The 17,191-nt window shown below is 39.1% G+C and overlaps 1 protein-coding gene across 1 annotated transcript; it reads left to right on the top strand.

The window, feature by feature from the left end:
* The first annotated feature begins 3,615 nt into the window (after positions 1-3,615).
* On the top strand, positions 3,616-14,404 carry LOC116522229 (keratin, type I cytoskeletal 19-like). The gene is made up of 8 exons (XM_032237023.1): positions 3,616-4,169; positions 8,411-8,493; positions 9,136-9,292; positions 10,410-10,571; positions 10,723-10,848; positions 11,375-11,595; positions 12,923-12,930; positions 14,163-14,404. The coding sequence occupies exons 1-8, from the start codon at positions 3,714-3,716 to the stop codon at positions 14,189-14,191; spliced, it is 1,242 nt and encodes a 413-aa protein (XP_032092914.1). The 5' UTR covers positions 3,616-3,713; the 3' UTR covers positions 14,192-14,404.
* The last annotated feature ends 2,787 nt before the right edge of the window (positions 14,405-17,191 follow it).

Here is a 17,191-nt window from a genome sequence, read left to right as displayed (position 1 = left end):
AAAGGGAGAGGGGAGGGGAGAGGAAGGGAAGGGAAGAAAGGAGAAGTCCATTCCAGATAGGAAATAAAGAGGAATGTATATTTTGGAGTATTAAAACTGCAAACATCCAGTCATGTGTATCCTGTACATATGTTTAAATAAATCATATATTCTAAATATGCCATTAGCCTTCAGTAGCCTCCATAAGAAACAGGATTAAACAGGATTCCAAAAGGCTTGTGCAGAAACTTTTAGTTCTGCCTGTAACCAGTAATTAAAAAAACAGCCCTTGAAGCTTAAATTCCTCAAAGACAGGTCTTTTGACAGTATAAGTAGCCCTCAAGTTATAACTATTTGTTTAGTGCAGTGTTTCTCAACCTTGGCAACTTGAAGATGTCCAGACTTCAACTCGCATTCGCTGGCTGGGGAATTCTGGGAGTTGAAGTCCAGACATCTTCAAGTTGCCAAGGTTGAGAAACACAAGGTTGAGTCAACACTAGTGACTGTTTGACGTTACAGCAGCACTGAAGAAAGTAACTTACAACCAGTCCTCACACGACCATTATACCAGGGGTATCAAACTAGATTTCATTGAGGGCTGCCTCAGGGTTGTGTTTGACTTTGGGGGTCGTGGGGACAGTGGCCAGGGTGGGCATGGGTCATCACTTATGTCAGGGGCATCTATGGATGGCCAAGTGCTCTGCCAGCAAAATCAGGCTCCCAAACTCTGTTTTCACCTGTGATGGCCTCCTGCAACCCTCTGCCAGTGAAAATAGTGTTCAGGATGACCACTTGCAGCCTTCTAGAGCTTTGTTTTCTCTGGCAGAGGGACCATGGGCTGGTCCTTCACTGTTTCTGTGGCCAGATCTAAGCACCCCGCAGGCTGGATCTGTCCCCGGGGCCTTGAATTTGACACCCCTACATCATAGTATTCCCCATGGTCACATGATCAAAATTTGGGCCCTTGGCAACTGGCATATATTGCATTTCCGGTGGCCATGTGACTGCCATTCGCAACCTTCTCACTTGGTTCCCAACAAGAAGAGTTGATGGAGAAAGCTGGATTTGCCTCAAGATTAACTTCATAACTGCAGTGATTCACTATGGCAAAAAAAGGTCACAGAATTGGATATGACTCACTTAACAATTTCTTGCTTAGCGATGGAAATTCTGGTTCCAACTGTGGTCAAAAGTCAAGGACTGCCTCAGGGATGGGTTCCAGCTTCTTCTACTGCTGGTTTGCTCAGGGACGCACTTTGGGTGCACCCACGCTTGATGTGCGCTATGCATGGATGCACAGTAGTAAAAAAAATTGCTTCTGCACATGTGCAGAAGCAAAAAAACAAGATGGTGCCTCCTATGGTGCCGCCGATAGAACTGGTTCAGGGGCGTGGCCGGCTGAGTTACTACCCACTGGGCCAAACCAGCCCAAATTAGTAGGAACCCACCTCTGGACTGCTTGGAGTCCACAACTGTCATGATACACATTTGTCCCTTTCATTACTGCAATTTTGGGAATTATTCTGAGCTTATTAATGAACAGTTTCATATTTTATATTCCTATTGATTTAAAAACAATGTGGTGTTTCAGTGCCCTTTTGCATGTGGGTCTCATCTGCTGGGAGGGAAGGAGCTTAACTTGACAACAAGTCATCTTAGTGGCCTCCTCACCCTTTGGAACTCATACCTCCTGAGAAAAAGCACACCCCTAACCTCTAGGCTACCAAGAAAGTTTTGAGAACTTTCCTTTTTACATGCAGAGCGTCTGCTGGTAGAGCTGCCTTGGTTGGTTAGATCAGTGTTTCTCAACTTGACAACTTTAAGCTGTGTGGATTTGAACTCCCAGAACTCCCAGCATGATGACTGGGTATTTCTGGAAATAGAAGTCCACCCAGCTTAAAGTTGCCAAGATTGAGGAACAGTAGGTTAGATCTGTTGTTTGGTATTCTGAATTATTATTAGCCTCACTTTAAATCACTTCAAATAAATCACTTTTGAGTAGCTTAATGGAAAAGGGAGCTTAATGGAAAAGGGACCTAGGAAGAAATGGCTGCTGAGTCATCACAGGCTTTGGGAGCAGGACATGTATAGTTTCTAGGAAAGCATTTGCATGTTTATATCTTACTGGAAAATAAATTCAAATTCACTCCACCAGATATTTTAAAGTATTCTGGCAGTAGAGTGATTACCCATTTTTTCTTTTATACAATGCAAGGGGAACAATGCCCATGGTTTGTGTGTGTGTGTGTGTGTGTGTGTGTGTGTGTGTGTGTTTTGAAAAATGTAGATTAACAATACATATGCTGGAAAACCTTTATTATAAGACACAACCTTCCCTACACTAATAATCCTTATTTAGGGACCACAATATGGACTGACAACTTGGTAATTAAGTGAAGTAGTAGCTAAGTTAAACCATGACTAGGGTTATAATCTTACTTCAGCTTTCTTTCGTGTTATAGACAAGCAAAGGTTGTTAATGCAAGGATTGTCCCAAAGTTTTTTTTTAATCACATCTGCAACAATCACTAAACAAGGCTAAACAAGAACTCACTGAATAAGTTCATTCAAAAGTGTTAGACTACAAGCCCCATCGTTCAGAGCCATTCACAGCAGTACATTCTTTTACCCATGAGCGTTGGGAGATACTGCATTCAAATCATAGGATGATATATTTTTAAAAACATAGCAGGCCAGGAGGTTTGCAGTGAGCAAGGCATTTTGTCCATCCTATGGCTTTTGGTGTATGGAGAATCCCATTTTAAGATGCCAAATCCAAAATGGATGTTGACTACTGAACAGCTTCACCCTAGAGTCCTACTTTTTCTCTACACAACGTATTGTACCAACAAACATGACAAAAAATCTTTGGCTTGAATTCCCCCATTAAGGTGCAACACAGGAGAAACCACACAGATTGGCTATGCATGAAAGTGCTCATCCATGTGAGAAAATACCCTCAAGAATTTCCTGTTTTCCATGCAGAAAAGTAGCACTTGTATGCTATTATTTCCCTCTCCAACTAAAATATTCTTTTGAGATATTAAGGATTTATGCTTTCCAGAATTTATACACATGATTAAAGTCAGCTTTTTACCTTCTTCTTTCAAAAAAATCTGTTTTGATAGCAGTTGGGAGCAAGTGAGATATTCTGAGTATATGTTCACAGCCCTTTAATAAGAAGATGAATCTTGCAGGGATGGGGGCCTGAATTCTTGTCTCGGTTTCACTGCAATATCTTACCTGCTTCAACTGCTGGATTTCTGCTCCAAGTTGTTTCCCTTCCCCCACCCCTTTTACAAAAGAACCAGTGTGTGTGTCAGGGCAGGTATGTGTGCTCAGGGTTTTAGCTGAGGCTTAAGTAAATGATCACCTAGCATTTATCAATGTCTTGCTTTTGAGCAGAAAGCCACCTACTATGAATCACAACTTTTGTTCTAAAAAGAAAGGGGGGGACACATTGTTAGACAAGAGGAGGGGACGAAAATATTTCTAAGCAAATATTTGGAAAAGAAACAGCCCATTTCTTTCTGACTGACCAATGAGAAGAATCTGTATGCTGCCAAAGGGTTTGGTCCATTCCAGAGGGCTCACATATCAGCAGGTTGGATGGACAACTCCCACAACAGTGCAGAATAAAAGAGACAGGGAGAGGGGAGAACTGCTCACATTGTCTCCAGAGCACAAAGTGTGTCACCTGGTTGCCAAGAGCTGGTCTAAGAAATCCCTTCATCATGAACACCTACAGCTTTAGGCAATCCTCTTCTACCATTGGTGGTGGAGGTTTTGGTGGTTCTTCCTCCTTCAGAGCTCCAAGCATCCATGGGGGATCTGGTGGCTATGGCATCTCTGTCTCTTCTAATAGATTATCCTCTCCTGCATTTGGAGGAGGGCTAAGTAGTGGCTATGGTGGTGGAAGTCTTAGCTATGGGAGTGGTGGCTGCTTTGGTGGAGCTGGTGGGGCTGGAGGGAACCTCAGTGTCAGTGATGGCCTCCTTTCGGGAAATGAAAAGATGACTATGCAGAATTTGAATGACCGCCTGGCAAACTACCTGGACAAAGTGCGTGCCCTTGAGGAGGCAAATACTGAGCTAGAGGTTAAAATTCGAGAGTGGTACCTGAAGCAGGGACCGACTGCGACCCGTGATTACAGCCCATATTACAAGACCATTGAAGACCTCCGGGAGAAGGTAGGACTTCAGACTTGGAGAAATTGAATCCTGAGGGATTTATTCATGTTTCAGCCTCTTGTGAAAGGTTTTTCAATTGTGATATGTGGGCTGTAGCAATAACAGTCTTTGGACAGCCAGTGACTAGTATCGCAGATCATGCTATACTATACAAAGGTTTCTTTGTCACTGGATTAATATATTATGCAATTTTTGCTTTGTATATCATGGATTATGGCTTTACACATTGTGCAACTCTGTCAGTTGTAGGTGATACATAAGGAACTATGATTTAGCACAAAGTGTAAACTTAGTCCATTCTATGTTTGTAAATGTCCTCATATTTCTGAAATTCCCCTAATGGCAAAGAGTTATGGCACTGCAGAGAAAACTAAATTGCAACTTCCAACATACCCCACCATTGACTATGCTGATTGGGAATTAGAAATCAGCAACTAACAGCCACCAATTCCACTTAAGTTCATCTCCTGCACTTTTTCTGGCTTGCAGTGTGAACATGGTGGGATAGACAATCATTTGAACATTTAGCTGCTCTGCATTTGCTTAAAAACACAAAATTATTATTACAAAGGGGAAAGTCTCGTATGGCATGATGGCATTAATATGATAAACCCGAATTCCAGTATCTCTCTCAAAAGAGCTGATCAATTTATATTAATAAATCCCTAACATTCACTGTCCTCATTTGTGAAGAAAATGTAACAGCAACTTAGCTTGAATCATTGGACATGGTTGGCAAAAACATTTTGCTCACTGTTCATTGCAAAGCATCAACATAAGCCAGGAAGCGTTCAAGTTCCTCTACTTCATTTAATTATACGGTTAATCCTTGACTTACAAACACAAATGGGATTAGAATTTTAGTCACAAATCAGTGCAAGTCAAGTCCACACTCGACCAGAGCTAATTTTATGTCCATTTTTAGAGTGGTTGCAAAGCAAATCTAGCTTCCTCAATTAATGCTTTTTAAAAAGCTGGCCAATCACAATCAAATGAGCACAAGATGCTGCAATCAGTTGTGAATGTGAGCTGGTTGCCAAGCACCAGAATTGTGGTCATGTGACCATGGAAGTGGTGCAATGCTCATAAGTGCATGTATAATACCTAAAGCATTTTTTCCCAAAGCTGTTGTAACTTTAAACCATGATTAAATGAACAGTTTGAGATCAAGGATCGCCTGTATTTAAGAATTACTGTCCATTTTGCCAAACTATAGACAAAGAGTGCTGTGTGTGCACAGCATAATTCTGGCATGGTTCACTTTAAAGAAACTGAATAAAGGTAATGGAATTATGTATATTAGATAGGAATCAAAATCAGATTTTTATAGTTTAGCTGTGTCTGTGTCAGTCAGATGTCATTCGGAGCAATCTTTGATCAATTAATTTATCAAATAATGCTTAGTAATTAATTAAACAATATGCCTGAGGCAGATATATCTCATGTAGCTACAAGATCTTACATTTACAAATTTAGATCCATGTTCTGTTGAGAATTAAGGTATCTCTTGATTCTTGAGTTAGCACCTCTTTTCTGCTATTAGCACCACTCTCGTGTCAGCGAAATGCTGGACTATTGCATTTTCTAAACTGTTCATATTAGCATATTAATTTATTTTTCTCACTATTGCTGCAGATAAAATCACCATTATATACTCTTTAATTACTGTAATGCTAGTATGCTGAGAAGATGGACTGAAATGCATTCCTCAGCAAACCTGTTGATATTTGCATGTCAGCTTGTGTACATTGGATTTCACCAAATCAATGAGTTATAAATTAGTCATAATTTACATCATTCCCATTAATTTAATTAGTTCTATTTTAAAAGTGTTTCAATTTGGACCCTGTGCATCCTAGTTTATTTTTTATATGTCTCCAGCCATGGATCATCTCATATGCTGCTCCATTTCAAAATTGTGCTATCAGTTCAAGGCTACACCAAAATTTAAGCATATGACATCTCTCAATAGCAACTCGTCCAATAGTTAGACCCTCAAATTCCATCCTTCCTCCCCTCTTCACCATACATAGTGCTAACTTGTGATAGTTTGCTGCCTCCAGGAAATAGAAATTCCATAAGTTTTTTTTTACAGAGGATATACCATAATTGTATTTGAAGGGGCTAAGAAAGTATCCTGTTTGAAAGATTGTCCAAGGACAATGCTTTATTTGAAGGATATTGCTTATACAGGTTCACTTTAAACATTAAAAGAAAATCTGTGAAGAGGAAAAAAGAGGATAATGACTGTGATCATCTATTCTAGACAATGGGAAGCAGGGGTATCCAGAGGAGGAAGTCAAAAAAATCAAGATGATTCTTTTGATCACATGAGGACCTCTTAATTTTTGTTGTCTCTCCTTTAGGATGTCCTGGCAAGTAGTGCATCTGATCTTAATCTTCTCCATTTCAGCAAGATATCTCCTTTGTCTATTTAAATTATGCAAATTATTATTAAATGGGTATCTCTATTTATTCAATGTGCTTGTTTGCTATGTATTAGTTTTTCCTGTTCTGCAATGAAGCCTCCATCTGTGAAGACAGAGTGCAAATTCTCCTTTGGAACCTTTTGAGATAAAGATCTCTGAAGCTCCTTCCTTCATTGCCTTAATATTCCTAAAGGCCACCTATATATCTTGAATTGGAATCTGAGTAGAGGCCTTCCATTCAACAATTCAATTAACCCACAAAGCTTTGGGTTTCTTTCTGCTATTTGTTAAAGAGGAAAAAAGAACACAAGAAACCAGTAATTAAGTAAACCCTTTTCTATACAATCATACACTTTTCAATACATACATACAATCAAAGTTTATTTTGTGACAGCAGAATCACTAAACCTCCAGTTTGTTTTGACAGGAAATACATACACACCCTAAAAGTACAGAGAGTAAAAGAAAAACAAACATTTATTATGAAAAAATCAATACAGCATAGCAGTTAATGATTACCAACTTCCAAGGTGGCTGTTAGTTTTAAAGAATTGGAGAGGTTGAAGCTGAGCTGCAAAGGAAGTTAGCATGTAAAGTGCAGAGCCAAGCCAAAATTTCTTTGTGATAGGGAAAATTGGACAGAATCTCAAATGTGAATGTTGAACATTGATTATGGTACAGTAGTTAAGGTGCTGGAGTAGAGACTCTGTTCCAACGTGACTGTTAGGCCCCAAGAACTAAGAAAAACATGTGGAATTATTTCTGAACATTTTCATTGTTCCCTACTTATAAACAGAAATCTTGCCAAACTAAAGCAACTATTCCCATTACTATAGATATACTCTGAGAATTGCTAGGGAAGAGCATTCTTCACTGTCTTTCTCCTAATCAAACTATCTAAGCTTCTCTCGGCCCCTTTGTCATCTGGAGGGCAATTCCTCTTTCCTGGAATCCAGACTACATTCCATCACAGCAACCTTCAGTCAGTCACACTCTATCAGCAAAAACAATAAAATGGAGATCCCTGTGTAAACTGCCTTGGAGTCTTGGGGAAAAGGTGGGATTAGAAAGTCAAGAAATGTATTTTTAAAAAACACATATCTGAAAGAGCACTACATCTTTGGTTGGATGGTTTTCTTAATCCTATACCTGTTGGTACTTGAAGTTAACCAACATGAGATGGGCTTTAAGATGTAGCCAGTAATTTCAGAGTAGAATCTCTTTTATAACTTTTATTTGTTTTAATGTTTGTTGTGCTGAATTTACATTGCAGCTTTTGTAAAAGTCTCATTGCAAGGATAAGTGATAAACATATCTTTATGCCAACAGAGAGTGTACATTGAATTTTTCAGGTGAATCAATTGGTTATCTGCATAGTCCAATCAAAGTAGTAAATAGCTGGTTTATAGAACTGGTAGAGCTCATATCAGTCTAACGGATAATGTAAACTGTATATCATGATTATATTATGGCAAAAAGAGCCATATTTGGTCAAGAAATATAAGAATTTATGAATTCCTATAAATAAAAGACATAAAGGAATTTAAGGAATTTTAGTTCCATTGTTTTAGTCAACAGTTAATTGAATCTTTTGAGGGACAATATTCTTTCGGGTAAACAACTGAAAATACAACATGGATGTCTAGTGGGCCAATTTAGAGAAGAAGTCAGTTTACTCCAAGAAGCCTAAAGACACACATATGCACCCCATCAACTGCCTGTGCATGGAACCCAAAGTAGTTTTTTTAAAAAAGAGATATTCTATGACCAAAAGAAACTCACTCGAATTATGTGTTACTTCTTGTCTTGCAGATCCTGGAAGCAACAATTGAAAATAACAAAATGATCCTGCAGATTGATAATGCCAGGTTGGCTGCTGATGACTTTAAAACCAAGTAAGTAAATCTTTCATGGGCCAATAGCAATAGAATTTTATTACAGTCATAGACCAGAGACCAGAACAAATAAAAACACTCAAAAATGTACAATTAAAAAATCTAGAATAAAATAATAAATAAAAGTTAAAATCTATGATAAAATCCAGTCTATCAATTATAAATGGGGTAACTATACTAAAATCCCAATCCATAAACTGTGTGACCTGTAATCAGTTTATTATTAAAAGGGAAAGGAATAAGCAGTGCAAGGGATTTGCCACATTTGTTGTATAAAATAGCTATGGTGGGTTTGACACATGTTTCCAATGAATCTCCAGTGTTGCTGCGCAGAGTCTACTTTCATGGGCCAGAAAATGTAGGGAAATGTATATTTGCGATTGGCAAATTATGGAAGGGAATAGAAGGAATCTAAAAAGGATCTATTCATGAGTGATCTCTTACATAGCATTGTTACCTATTACAAAAGAAGTGGTCACATAAATAGCATAACATCAGTCTTCTGTATCCAGATATCTTTTATTCCTTCTTTGTCAAACAGCCTAACATTCTATAGTAGGAAATGAATTGACAAAATTAAACAGAATCCATGACATTTTAAACTATGCCTAAGAAAAGTGAGGTATTTCTTTCTTTAACCAGGTTTGAGTCTGAGCAGGCCCTGCGCATGAGTGTGGAAGCTGATATTAATGGCTTACGCCGTGTGTTGGATGAGCTGACCCTGGCTAGAACTGACCTGGAGATGCAAATTGAAAGCTTGAAAGAAGAACTGGCTTATCTGAAGAAGAACCACGAGGAGGTAAAAACAGAGCCAAGTGTTCCCTGGGCTGGAAATGATTAAAATAAAACCAAAGAGCAGATTGAAGTTATATGTAACTAACTTAAATTCTATGAACATCACTCAGTCTTCTTAAGGTACCACTAGAAAGCATTACACGATCTCAATTCTATGTCCAAAAGTTAACTGCAACAGGGGCTGAATCTTCAGCATTATCAATAAGATAACGTGCTACACTAAATCTAAGGTCAGCAGAAAGTCTTAGCTGTCTCTGTCAATAGTAGTAGCAATAGAACTTAGACTTATACCACTTGACAGTTCTTTTATAGCTCTCTCTAAGCAGTTTACAGAGCCAGCATGTTGCTCCCCACAATCTGGATCCTTGTTTTACCGACTTTAGACGGATAGAAAGCTGAGTCAATGAGACTCAAACTGCTGAACAGATGGCAGTTAGCTTGCAATTCTGCATTTTAAGCGCTGCACCACCACAGCTGTACCTTTCTGGCATCTTGTATCTTGTATAACAATTGAGTGGCCCCTATAGGATTCAATCAACTGTTCAAAATAAAATCATTCAGTAGGTTTATATATACAGAATACAGGGGTGGGTTGCGGCAGGCACTACTGCCGCTTCACTCATGTGCGTGCTTCCCGTGCATGCACAGTGCAATTAAAATTGAAAAAGAAGATGGGGAACCAGTTCAGGGGCGTGGCAGGCTGGGTTGCTGCCAGTTCCAGCGACCCAGGCTGCCAAACCACTACCGTTTGGGCCGAACTGGTAGGAATCCACCACTGATGGAATAGCTTATTAGGAGATGATAACTTCAATTTCTCAGCTATTAAAGAGATAGAGAATCACTTCTGCAGCATGAATTTGGCTGCACCGCATTAAATGACTCAGTCATAAAGCTGTACAGTTCTGGGGTTCATATATTTCTTTGAAATTAGGTCTGAAAGATCAATTCTTTCAAAGTTTTTAATTTTTTTAAAAAACTCAAATCACGTCTGAATTAATCCTACCTGACCTGCAGATAGCTCACCTATATCTATAAATGCGGAAACAAAGTTTGTGCTGCTATGCAAATCAACCCTCAATTAATGTTTGGACTTTCCCACCCCCCACCCCTCTCATTTAAAGGAAATGAGTGGTTTCTCTGGCCAAGCGGGTGGCCAAGTGAGTGTGGAAATTGATTCTGCCCCAGGCATTGACCTCACCAAGATCCTGGCAGACATGAGAGACCAATATGAGCTGCTGGCTGACAAGAACCGAAGGGATGCGGAGGCATGGTTTACGAGCAAGGTGAGCTAGGAAAATGGAGAGATAATAAAATGGGACAGGGCACGGGAATCCTTCAATATAACAATTCGGGAAGAAACAACTGAGCTGGTATGGTTCTCCAAATTATGATCTGACTTATAAATGTCACCTTCTCTTTAAAATATATATTTAGACTGAAGAACTGACCAAAGAGGTTGCCATCAACACTGAACAGCTGCAGACCAGCAAGACGGAAATTACTGACTTGAGACGGACTCTCCAAGGTTTGGAGATAGAGCTGCAATCGCAGTTAAGCATGGTACGTGGATCAGTAGGAGTGAATGAAGTCCAATGCCTGAATCCTGAAATAAGTAACTTAATTTGATGCTTGAGCAATATATGTCTGTGTGAATATATACATACACATACGGAGTGCAAAGAGATATCAATTAAACATTCAAAGGTTTAATTCCTGTCAACTCCAACAGCTACACCAGGATCCAGGAGATCTAGCAAACAAGTGAAGAAACAGCTAGTTATTATGAGATATGAAATAGCTAGCAAATAATTAAATGTTCAAATCAATCTCACCAATGCTTCTGAAAACTGCTGTGTTAGGTTTCAGCATTGGTCTTCTATTGACCAACTCTATTGGTCTTCTGTTGCTCAGTGCAAGTTAATCAAATATAACTGTTACCCCCTTACACCTAATTTCTCTTCCTTAAGCTTAGCTTGCTCCAGTTTTCAAAACAATGTTTGAGATTTCTTTCAAACTGAGCCATAGATTTTTTTTTCCAGAAAGCACTGAATTTTTCTTCTTACCAATGCTGCCTTCTTCCTCTCAGAAATCTGCCCTGGAAGGCACCTTAGGAGACACAGAAGCTCGCTATGGCAACCAACTGTGCCAAATCCAAAGCATGATCAGCAACATAGAAGCCCAACTGGTTGATGTCCGCAGTGATATGGAGAGACAGAACAACGACTATAGGATGTTGATGGACATCAAAAGCCGTCTCGAGCAAGAGATTGACACTTATCGCAAGCTCTTGGATGGCCAGGACTTCAAGTAAGTTGCTTCTAAATACAAACATGTTACTATTGGAAGCATCTTCATTTTAGAATTGTTGTACCATGTCTATATATACCGTATATGCTGTTTTCCTGTATAGTCTATATCAGTGGTTCCCAAACTTGGCAACTTTAAGACTTGTGGACTTCAACTCCCAGAATTCTCCAGCCAGCAGCTGGCTGGAGAATTCTGGGAGTTGAAGTCCACAAGTCTTAAAGTTGTCAAGTTTGGGAACCACTGGTCTATATAGTTAGCTGCCTTGTGCCTTGAGCAAAATGAATTGCTGACCCCTATTTTGCCACGTGACCCGTCAAAACCACGGTCCACAAAAGCGTGCTCAACGAAAGCGCGCATTTGACGTCATCATAGCACAACGAAAAAAATTAAAAATTGAAATAAAAATAAAATTAAAGCAAGCCGATTCACATAAAGGTAAGGGTTAGGGTTAGGGTTAGGGTTAGGTTAAGGGTTAGGGTTAGGTTTAGAGCATTAGGGTTACGTTTAGCGTTAGGTTAAGGGTTAGGTTTAGGGTTAGATTTAGGCTTAGGTTAAGGGTTAGGGTTAGGGTTAGGTTTGGGGGGGTTAGGGTAAGGTTTTCGCTTTATTTTTACATTTATCGATCACAGTGCGATGTTTTCGTCGCGCTGTGATGACGTCAAATGTGCGCTTTCGTCGAGCACGATTTTGTCCTCCGCGGTTTTGTGGTGGAACCATTTTGCCAAAATAATGAAGCTGGAAAATAGAGCTGTTCTTATTATTTGCAAACAAATTAAGGAAAGGGGTCTGTAGATACCCTGGCTTTGATTCTCTTCCCATCAAACGTCACCACGCATAGGAAAACAATGACCAAGCACTCTCTTTACTAGAGGGTGAAGCAGAATAGGGTCAGTTTATAACATTTTTCTCAGTTTGGGCAACTTTAAGCTGTGTGGACTTCAACTCTCAGAGTCATGAGAACCATTGCTTTGAAATGAGGGTGTAACTCTAGTCAAGTTGTTTAATTTACATGTTGCAGTCAATAGGGATGAGAGTGGGGCAAGATTGATTATATGGGAAGAATACTTCTGATTCTCCTAACAGCCTTTTCTTTGTGTTTGCTTCCTGTCACTCAGACTAATTCTGAATAGGGTTTATTTGTTTATTTGTTCATTTTCAAAAAGCTTTAAGTTGTTTAAGTCTTTAGTACTTACATTGATAAAGATTACAAATTCTCTTTAACTTGCTTTTCAAAAACGGCCCCATTCAGCTGAGTTATTGTTTGTTCATTTGTTTGTTGTGATTTTGAGTGTAAGTATTCTTTCTTTTTCTTTTTTTCTCTCTACAGCTTTTCAGGTAATGCCTCAGGAATGCATGGTAAGGTTTTGTTATTTTGAGGGAGGGAAAGTATGGAAAACAGTTTTTAATATAGATTGTCAGATGTGTGCTGGATGGTACATGATAGATAGCCATTTTGCTAAAGGTAAGCAAATTCAGATCTAGCCTATGCCTAGGAAGAAGACTGTTACTTGTGAATTCTCCTTCAGACAATGTTGAGTTCCTTGCTAGAAGAAAATCAGGAGTGATTGATTATCTTACTGTTTGTCATCTCTTGCTCTTTAAATCCTGAAATTGTAAATCATTTGAGATTGAATTTTCACTAGAATGTGACAGAGTTATGGGGGAATTTTCTTAGACTAACTAACTAGTAGTTGTTATTTGTCAATATTTCAATCTCCCTTGACTTACTCCTAATCCACATTTCTCCTTACATGCCATCACCCACTTCTTTTTCATTGTCAATGATATCTGCCTGATATATTTGATAATGCCTAAAATATCATATACATCCTTCAAACAGAGGCTACAGCTATGGCCTCACAGTATAAGTGGGCAATTTGTTGCCCTTTGGATTTCACTTTCTATCAGTTTAAGCCTGATGGTTAATATCAAGGGACAATGGAAGTTGTGGTCTATCAAGATACTTATCATTTCCTATACTGCCACTATCATTTTAACTTTCAAGGGAATGTCTGCCAGAAAAGATAGTCTAGATTCTAGAAAGATATTTTTCAAACTTGCCAGCTTTAAAACTTGTAGACTTTAATTCCCAGAATTTTCAATCTAGTGTCTGGGAAATTTTGACATACATCTGAAAGTTGCCAAGTTTGAAAAAACATGATTCTAGAAACTAGGCATTCACAAGATATATTAATTCATATTCCAATCTGTGGTCAGTTCCAATGCTATTTCTGTCTTTTGTACTGAAAAGCAATACTCATAAATGCAATAAAAAAATAAAATGCAGTAAAAGCACAAGTTCCATTAAGAGTCCATGCAGGTTGGCCAGAGATAAGTGACAGATATCTTGCAGTCCCCTCATTACAGTGGCGTAAAGGCAAACTTATTTATAGAAAGGCTATCATGAGATGTTGCATGTTCACTGATCATTCCAAGACATGCCTCAGAACAGAAGCAGCTTCTGAGAGATGCCTCAGTAAACAATGTTCTTTCCTTCAAGTACAATGCCTTTATTAACATATAATTTGAACCTCATAAATCTTTATTTCTTCCTTGTTTTGCTATAGATAAACCAGCTACTGGTAAGAAGCCTTGAAGAACGCCCTCTACGTTATGCAAATAATACACAGATTTCAATGGGTAGCTACCATCATCAAGAGATGGAAATTTAGTGTTTCACACAGCTGTAGTTCCTTAAGCACTTATAACATGGTGGCTGGAGATCATGTAACAATTTGACTTAGTTGTTCCTGCTTTTGCTTTTCCTTGTGGGGTTTCTGTCTAATAAAGTTCTTTTGGGTCTTGCAAATTCTAAATGGTGATTTATTTCTAGCAATAAACCTGGTTTTTAAATACAACAAGCACTGATGGGCACTTTAAAAAGCAGCTGAAATTTTCACTACCAGAAACATCTGTTTATATCATAAATTTATACATCTTTAAAACTCTTCAATTGTATTCAGCCTGAAGAGTGGGTTGCGGGGGGGGGGGAGTGTAGCTGGATGGATTTTTCATGCACCATGTAAAACTTTCGTAACCCAATCTCATTCAGTTTTTGTATTATGATCCTCATCGATCTTAGCCGACATGATTCATGTTATTAGAGATGAGCATTTTAAATAGAAAACACTCTATATTCCCATACAAACCTACACACATAAATGCACACCGGACTATTCACTTCTGTGCATATAACTTTGGGGGAGTGGGGAATCAATATTCAGTGTTCATCTACTGAATCAACTCACCCTTTCTGAATCATAAAGGGAATTCAATGGCAGGCACTATTAGTCCTGCAAGGTAGTCCAAACAAGAGGCAGAAACAGGAATACAAGTTCTACTTTTATTGTAAGATTGCATTAACAGAATATTGCAAGACAGAAAGTAGTTGGTGTTCTCAAAAGCAGTATTCTGATACTGCTCCCCAAACACAACAAGCCCTCTGTAGTTGAAGCAATAATTCCTTCATTAGGAGTACCAGCAGCCCTGGCAAAAAAGTTTCTCTTTCATCTCAGGCTAACATGTCTGTCCAGCAAGGGAAATGGTCAGTTGTCTGCCACATCTATTCATCTCTGCCCCCTGCCTTTTATCCCCAGAGCTAGGGTGAAGAACAACAGTGGCTCTTTTGTCCCAAGGATTGGCCCACGGATTTCCACTGTTCTCCTCTCCTCTGCCTTTTGCACATCCATATGTCAGGCACTGGACCCAGCTATTCCTCCTCTTCCTCACCAGACACCTCTAGACCTGGGGAATGTTGACTCTCCATCTGAGGGCTGATAGGCAGCCCAGGATCCACCTCTGTCTCTCTCTCTGCCAGCTCCATTCCCTTTTCTCCCATGGAACTCTTGGGTTGCCTTGATGCTGACCCTGATTCTCACGCCTCCTCCTCCTCTGATTCAGCTGCTGGAGGGTCTGGCGGCCAACAGGCCACAACAGGCCCCCTTTTAAAAATGCTGCACCATCGCCTCTCCCAAAAGCTGAGACATCTTTTATATGCTGGTTCTTTAGTCTGCTGCTCTCCCAAGGTCATTCCCATATAAACCATTACATACACACAAGAGGAGAGTATAATATATCTTCTTGTCACACCTGCCAAGCATGGCCCAAGAATAGTTGATGGCATGATGTTGCAGACTATGAGATACCTGGGGCCTGGATTGACCTCTGCAATCTACTGAGATTATTATATCATGCTTGATCTGGATACTTTCCATCTCTATATAGGCACAGTATTATCAGCATGTCTACCATCGTGCTAGAAATTATTCTTATGTAAAAAATAAAAAAAAACCGAGGGTTTCTCTGCAGCAGTGCAAGATTGTGTCCTATTCCTAATATTGATGAAATAAACTGCCAGCTCAGACAGCTTCTGGACATCACATGAAGTCATGCAAACACTGATGTATTATTTGTTCTAACCAGCAAAAACATCTTAAGAAGAAAATGCATTTACCAGCATCAATGAAAAATTTAAGGTATATCTACACCCAATCTAAGTCAATGTGGAGAAACTCTAGTTTAGGCAAAATTACCGGTACCTAAATTCTATCAGATGTTTTTCCAATCTTTCTTTTTTCAATGCCTGAGTGGAAACTCATCCTAAAATGCCCAACAAGCTGTTATATCATGAAGCTACCCTTTGAACATTCTAAAACCACTGATTTAACTTAATTAAATCTCCAACTAATTTTAAAATATTGTCATGTTTATTTTAATCTTAGGCAAATACTGTATTAGCAGGATACATAATAGTGCCTAGGAGTATTTCTTCCTCAAGTGTAATGGTTTTCACACAATTTATAACTATTGGGTGGATTGGCGAGAAGTTTATTTGCTGTTCTAGTGAATGCATGTGAGTTTTCTAGTATACAGGTGAAACTCGAAAAATTAGAATATCATGCAAAAATTCTTTTATTTCAGAAATGCAACTTAAAAGGTGAAACTAATATTATCAATAATAATAATAATAATAATAATAATAATAATAATAATAACTCCGCCGTTGCCGGTCCCAAGCCCGGATGAGAAAGGAGGAAGGTTGGGATCAGGTTGGCATCTGGTCCCGTAAAAAAACCCCCGCCAACCCATACAATATGGTGGAAAAAACGAATAAGAATTCCATACTGCATCGGTCGTCGTGCGGGTTAACAAGGGCCGCGGCGGATGTTGGGGTCCCTGGACATCCGTCGACAAGTGGGCTACAAGTGGACCAGCCAACAAAACGACAAAAATATAGTGCAGATGAAAACCGTGCCATAATGGCCTGTTACTACAACTCAGAGCCAGAAAAAAGAGGATATTTAAAGCGAATGTATGAATTATGGAAACAACAATATCCAGATTCAAATGTTAGTGAACAACGACTAGCAGATCAAAGGCGATTTATTATACGGAATAAAGTGTTTAGTGAAGTTGAACATGAGGAAATTCAGGCAAATTGCAAAACCCAAAAAACAATATCACAAGCGGAAATAACTGATATTCAAGACACAACTAAAGACACTATAGTAGAACTCCCAGAAGAAGCTCTCAGGGAGGAAATAACATCACCACCACTAGAACCAGTTATCACTGAACCAACTGATGAACTAACTCA

Source organism: Thamnophis elegans, chromosome Z (genome assembly GCF_009769535.1).
Source record: "Thamnophis elegans isolate rThaEle1 chromosome Z, rThaEle1.pri, whole genome shotgun sequence".
NCBI lineage: Eukaryota > Metazoa > Chordata > Lepidosauria > Squamata > Colubridae > Thamnophis > Thamnophis elegans.
The sequence above is the reverse complement of the archived record's forward strand: the minus strand, read 5'-3'. Positions and strand labels throughout refer to the sequence as shown.

Coding starts and splice junctions, on each gene's coding strand:
- LOC116522229 (XM_032237023.1), top strand. CDS start 3,714: ATGAACACCTACAGCTTTAGGCAATCCTCTTCTACCATTGGTGGTGGA. Junction 8,494..9,135: donor GCTGATGACTTTAAAACCAA/GTAAGTAAATCT, acceptor TTCTTTAACCAG/GTTTGAGTCTGAGCAGGCCC. Junction 9,293..10,409: donor TGAAGAAGAACCACGAGGAG/GTAAAAACAGAG, acceptor TCTCATTTAAAG/GAAATGAGTGGTTTCTCTGG.